Raw genomic sequence first — 6,637 nt, forward strand, 5'->3', positions numbered from 1 at the left:
TGGTTTGTTCAATCTAACTCTTTACGTTGAAGCAGTGAAGCCAAAGGGCGAGCTAAGGCTTAGCTCAAAATAGTTTTGAAGTCCTTTTTGTTATGGAAACTTCGCAATGATGCACAAGAGTATAAGACGCAGTTCAAATCTTATATATATGCTACATGTAACTACAAATTGTATGAACTAGTAAAATTAAGTGAGTTTCCTAATGAAACACTGTTAGTATTAATACTTTCAAAGAATGCCCATCTGCATGGATTTTATTGAACTGAATTAAGCAAATTTACACAGTTCAGAACCCAGGAAAAATAAAAAATAAAAATTTACAGAGAACCAAAGACTAGTATACTTCTTCCTACAAATGTGTAACAAGGTTCAAAAGCTAAAAGTTTTTATAGGTAAAAAGGACCAGCATCTTATCTTTACAATTCAAAATCACCTTGTACATTTTTCAGGACAGCTATCCTTTCTGCTAAATCATCAAATTCTGGCATCCTTGGATGCACATGCCCGTCATTGACATATGAAGAAGATCTTACGTGTCTAATTGAAGTTTTAAGCGATTCAGACTGCTGCTGATCTGGTGGAAGAGATATACTCTTGTCCGGTTTCCTTTGACTGTCGTTTGCTTCCTTAATTTTTGGAGATGCAGGCTGATCAGGCTCAGAAGAAAAGTATCTTCGTCTACCTGGAGGTAGAGGCAGCTCAGATTTTGGTGTTCCACTATCTTCTTTTCTTAGAGCAGCTGGAGCACTATCTGGTACCTTTTTTTTACCGAATTGAGTCAAAAACTTATCGAGTTTTGCTTCTTCCTCTTCATCATCATCATCTAGATCAAGATCGTATCTCCTTGAATCTGTGACCCTCGCACTTAAGCTACCCCTTGGATCAATCTCATGCTCAGCATTTCTGGTTGTGCTCGCAGTGCTTGTTGATGGCTTCAAGAACTTTGTTCTCACTGATCTTGGTCTTGCTTTAGTTTTGCCAATCAAGTCATCAACCTCATTCTTCTGATTATTATCTTCGTCTGTATTATTACTGGATTTGATGTAAGGAGCAGGAATGATTCTATTAGTGAACGGCTTTCTATAAGCATTGTTTGGAATTTTTTCTTCTTGCATGCTATTTTCTTCCTGTGATTCCTCTGCAATGTTTTCTTTCAGTCCTGTGCAAGAGTTGCGCCTTCTGGATTTAACTGGAAGAGTCTGCTCTTCATTATTCTGTTTGACACCATCAACTTGTTTTCCTTTCACTAGATCTGTGGTAGACTTGTTCCTGAACAATGTTTGGCCATCACTAGCCCCATTTACAGAAGCAGTTTTTGCAGGTTTTGCCTGAAAATGATTGGTATTAGGTGAGAAATAATGGCCTAGAATTAGCACGTACTCGTATATGAAACCTGGTGGTAAACCAACTTACTTGAGTAGGAAGGCTAGAACTTTGCAGTTGCTGCTCCAATTGTACAGGATCCCATGGCACGGAGAATTCTTGTGCTATTTCTTGCATCAATTGCAGCTTCATTTGTGTTGAAGGAGGTCTCGACAATAAGTTCTCCGTGAACTAACCATGATATCAATTTCACACAAAAGATCAGGTATGAAATTACACCCATAGACCAAATATACCTAAAGCCATATTAGCAGTACGTCTATCACAAATACCTCTTTACTGGTGAATGGCTCTAATGCTTTCCCATATTTGTCATAGAATAGATTTCTTAGCTCACGCAATTCAGGCAGATCAGAAAATCTAGCTGCAGCGTGTATCAAAGATGCCACGGCAACTCTGCATTCTTCAGGGCACTCACTGTGAAAAAGCAGTTGATATCAATACAACTGTGGAACGTAATGCTATTGTCTTCAGTGAACAGATGAACATAAGCACAATATAGAAATGACCTTGCAATTAAGGAGAGAGTCGTAGGCCCTCTTCAGTGGTATCTCTAGATTTTAAGACTAGTACTTTTATACTTCATATAACAGTAAAATTAATTTCATTCTGTATTTCAAATGTACCATTTACAAATCCTAAAGCAAGCATATTGTCCTATCTCAGCTCCTATGGTCTATACTAATACAATTACATGTGGTTTTAATGTTAGGCGAGTTTACAAACAATACCATCTAATTCATTTTCAAAGGTAAAACCTCTATACTCCTTCCATTGGAAATTAGTTGTCATATTGTCTCAACCTTCATAAAGGACATATGACAAAATCAGGACCATTATTACAACGTACATTATAACAAGTGACAATGGACGGCTATAATTAACACGAACTATATGTTACTATCAGTATCTGTATACCTCAGGGATTATTAGATATTCTTCCTTGTATAGCAAGAATACAGAGAGGGAATTAATTATTCTGGTGTCAAAAGAAAATGAAAGGCAGTTGATATGATTGCTACCCACAACTTTAACAACCTATTTGACTTAACAAATTCTCTAAAAAACTACGGCCTATTTGACTTTACATATTACTTTATAGCTGAAATACTTGGTAAAAACAATTAAAGTTTATGAGTAAACTCTCCTTAATGAAGAGAACACATGCTTGCCAATCACAATCATAACTTGGTAGTTGTAGACATGATATTAAAATGTCATAAAAGTTTTCTATCTAATAAAAATCAGCAGCATCATAGTCTACAAAGAAATAGACATTATGATCACAATTCACCAAATGCAAATGATACCTTTGCCTGTGCATTTCCTTAAGATTTTCGATGATGCAGGTGCAACATTGCTCTACGTACCCGTAACACAAAGACAGGTTTAACTCGACATATAGCCCTTCTGCCTACATAAACAAAAAAATTATGGCACGTAAATCATATGTCACGTCTAAATATCATCACGTACAACTAGTACATTTGAAGATCACACCAAGAAATGTCCAAAACATTAAGAATTACCATAGATAAAACATTCGCCCATTCGAGACGACTCCATAAAAAAGCTATAACTCCAGTTTTCTGTAGGAATGTTGATCATATTTTTATATAAGTCGCTCAACATGACATGGGGCATGTTAGCACTCACCATATAACAAGGTGCTTGTATATGAAATTGACAAGCTTGTGCAGTTGTGCTTAATGAAAGTAAGTTATTAATTATCTACCTAAAGTTTATTTTACATCAAATACATACAATCATTGAATTGCTGATGGTTAGCTCTATTATTCTTAAATGTAGTTAATATGGTTTAGCATACAAATCATTTTCAAAACGTTACAAAAAGAATGGCATGCAAGCTCCTAATACACTTACACAGGACATATCTTTTATTTCGGCAAATAGAGCCTTAGACGAGATTTGATCACGAAATATTTTCGAAACAGGAAACAATAGTGAAAGAATAATAAGATACCCTGCCATAGGCATTACGATCGAGGTTACTTTTCAAAAGCTCAGCTATATCTTTCTTCAAAAACCTCTGCATTGCATTGCGTCTCTTCTTTATCACCTCTAATCGCGTTTTTGTGCGACTCAACAACGATTTGCTGTTTTACATTCACAAATCAAAATTAAATTGAATTACCCAGAAACCAAATTGAATCAAAATCTTCATTAACAACTAAACCCAGATTCGCATCAATTGATACCAGCAACAAAACCCCAGAAAACATGAACATCTTTAACTACAATCAACAACAACAAAAAAAAAAAAAAAAAAAAACAGAAATGTTCTTTATCCAGTAATCAGCAAAAACCCAGAAAAATCTTTCAGTATTAATCAATACGAACCCAGAAAAACCCAAAACCACGTTGGTAAATTTTTCACAAAAACCCACAAATTTCAATAGAAATCATTCGAAGATGAAAAACAGAGCATCAAAACAATTCTGAAAATCATACCATTTGGTTCTGAAATTACTGCGAAAAATTCCGTCCAACATTTGTTCTGAATAATTTGATTTCTTCAGAATATTATACGAAGTAGTATATATAAAAGAAAAAATGAAAATAAAGATTTTGACCGAATGTGGGAAGTATAATTGTTTGTGTTTAAGCCAATCAAGTCACGGAAAGAATGAGGTAAATTTTTGGATAAGAACAAAATTCTACCCAGAAAAATTAAAAATCAAGAAAAGAAAATAGAAAAGGAAAAGAATCTGAAAATTGATGAACTGTGACGAAGAAAAAAAAAACCCAGAAAAATGAAATTTATAGAGGAGAAAGAAAGAAGGAGCAGCTGAGGTGGAGGGAGGAAGCCACGTAGGAGAGAGAAAGGTGAAAAAGAGGGCAAGAGAGTCTGTTAACAAAGGTGATCTGAATATAAGGGAGTTGGTTTATCACTGTAATAGTCATACAAAAATATACAATATGGTTATAAAATGAAAAAACAGGGTGTAAAAAATTAGGACATGGTTGGAGATGATTTGAACTTTTCTAATGTCAAGTTGTATTGATTGCCTCAACTTGGAGGTTTCAATTTTAAGGGTATGCTGTGGGACTATATTGATCGGGTTTTAAGGGTATAATCGTAATAAACTTATTATAAGTTTTTTTGAAATAGAAATGTCAAATGTGATAACTTATTCAAATATTATGTGAGTAAATACAAAAGAAATGTACTGAAATTTGGCAAAAGTTGCAAACAAGGTACTGAAGTTACAATAATTGCAAAGAAGGTACTGAAACCTTGGTCAAAGGTAAAAAATCCGGTAATGACCTACATCAACCGGTGAACTCCCTTTTCAACTTTAAAAAAAAAAAAAAAGAATTCAAAAAAATCTAACAAGCTTTCCCACATAATTTCAAAAATCTTTCATCAATCATACAAATAAATGAAAAAAAAAAACATGCAAATGAATCAATAACAAATATATAACATTCAGTATTATCAACTGATTGATCAAAGTTGTATGCCAATAATTAATTAATTAATTTATTAAAAATGCAGACCCTAGAATTAACCGAAGCAATAAAATTGAAAATTATAATTAATAAAATTGAAGGGAATCAACTGATCCTCACCACTAAACCACTTCGGTGAAAGTTGATGAATTGAACTGGTTGGAGATTATAGATCTAGAAACTCGAAACAAATTAGACGATGAAGCGAAGAACAACAAATCGTTAGACCGTCTTTTCGAAAAGGTTGTATATTCTAGTGATGTGTGCGAGAGATGTACCACAGTGTAAGATCTCAACGATCATAACTTTGATGAAAGAAACCCTAATTTGATTCAATTTTATGTATTTGTTAATTTAGATTTCATTTGTAGATGTCGGATGGCTTTTTATTAATGAATTGATTTGTTTTTTAAAAAAAATAGACTCCATATGACTATATTTGCTCTTATACATTGAAGGAAATTTAGAAGAATAATTGTGAAACGAAGGAAGTAAATTCAATTATCCGGGTAATTATTTCGATCATCTAGAAATGGTTACATTTTTTTTGGGGTTGTTTAGAGAGCCACAAGGGCAGGGGTGAGAATCGATTCCAAGATCTCCTTAAATCGGGAAGAAAACTCTAACCACTTGAGGTATCCCTCGCTCTCACAATTTATTCAAACATTTAGAAATGTTATACAAATATGTGATTTTAAACTTATGGCGGATTAAAAGAACATAATTTTTTTGTTATTATCAAAATGATATTTGAATGATACAAAATCCCAATAATTACAACCCAATAAACTAGGTGAGTGATAGGCTGTCGTCGAGCCTACCAAATATAATAATTCCTATCTTGGTCTCACTAACTATAGTAAGGGTAAGAAAGGGTCGAACCCAAGAGAGGCGTTGAATCAACCACCGAGTACTACCGTTTAAATAAGCTAAACGAATTCTAAATTGGGTTGGTTTTGAGTAACTTCTTCTAACACAATTCAACTAAGCTAAGAGGAGGTTAACAATATTTAGAGGAATCTAGGGCTTGGGTTATACCACTCAACTTCATCACAAATCACAATTAGCATGCAACAATCAAGGTAAATTGATGGGATAAATTAGGGGAAGTCATCTAAAGCACCAACTACTCTCTCAAGCTAGAGGGATTACTTGAATCATGAATACAACCTACTCTCGTGGTTACATAGCATAAAACAAGTGTTAAAGCATAATCACGATGACATAAACATTCCCTTGACCGGTAATCCCTATTCTCATGGCATTTCGGGTCAATCAAGCATAAGGGAGCTAACTCAAGTTCATCTCTCGATCCTTCGTTGAGAAAGCTTGGATAAATAGTTCTAGCAATGGCCATATAGAAGAACTAAGCAATTAAACCACTTAAGCTCAACTAATTAACATCCCACAACAACCAAATTAGCACATGCAACAAGTAATTAGTGACTACATTGAGGGTTTTGCCCAAACCCTAGAATTTAGACTACTCACAATCCATGGGGGTTAAAGCAATTAAAGATTTCAAGCAATTCATGAACAAATTCAAACTAAGAATTAAGCTAATTAACAATCCAAAACATGCAAGAACTAGCAAATAATTAACAACAAAGTAAAGAGAAATAGAAAAGATGAGTAAGAAATGGTTACTATGAAGCTTCAAGGTGAGCAACAATGGTGGATTTTGTCTTCTACAATGATTGAATTTGAATAATTCCAAGCTAATAATTGAGAACTAACTAATGATTTGAGAATTTAATGTCCTAAGACTACAAACTAAGAG

The 6,637-nt window shown here is 34.0% G+C and overlaps 1 protein-coding gene across 2 annotated transcripts; it reads right to left on the reverse strand.

The window, feature by feature from the left end:
• Positions 1 to 226: 226 nt before the first annotated feature.
• LOC110737997 (IST1-like protein) lies at positions 227 to 4,971 on the reverse strand. Of its 2 annotated transcripts, XM_021918352.1 has the most exons (7): positions 3,856 to 4,971; positions 3,368 to 3,500; positions 2,913 to 2,972; positions 2,694 to 2,797; positions 1,656 to 1,800; positions 1,414 to 1,554; positions 227 to 1,328 (listed from the first exon to the last, which is right to left on the reverse strand). In XM_021918352.1, exons 1-7 carry the CDS (start codon positions 3,894 to 3,896, stop codon positions 417 to 419), a joined length of 1,536 nt encoding a protein of 511 aa, XP_021774044.1. In that variant the 5' UTR covers positions 3,897 to 4,971; the 3' UTR covers positions 227 to 416. The 2 variants fall into 2 exon arrangements, with proteins under 2 accessions (XP_021774044.1, XP_021774045.1); XM_021918353.1 differs by lacking the exon at positions 2,913 to 2,972.
• Positions 4,972 to 6,637: the final 1,666 nt, after the last annotated feature.

Source organism: Chenopodium quinoa, unplaced genomic scaffold (assembly GCF_001683475.1).
Source record: "Chenopodium quinoa cultivar QQ74 unplaced genomic scaffold, ASM168347v1, whole genome shotgun sequence".
NCBI classification, from domain to species: Eukaryota; Viridiplantae; Streptophyta; class Magnoliopsida; order Caryophyllales; family Amaranthaceae; genus Chenopodium; species Chenopodium quinoa.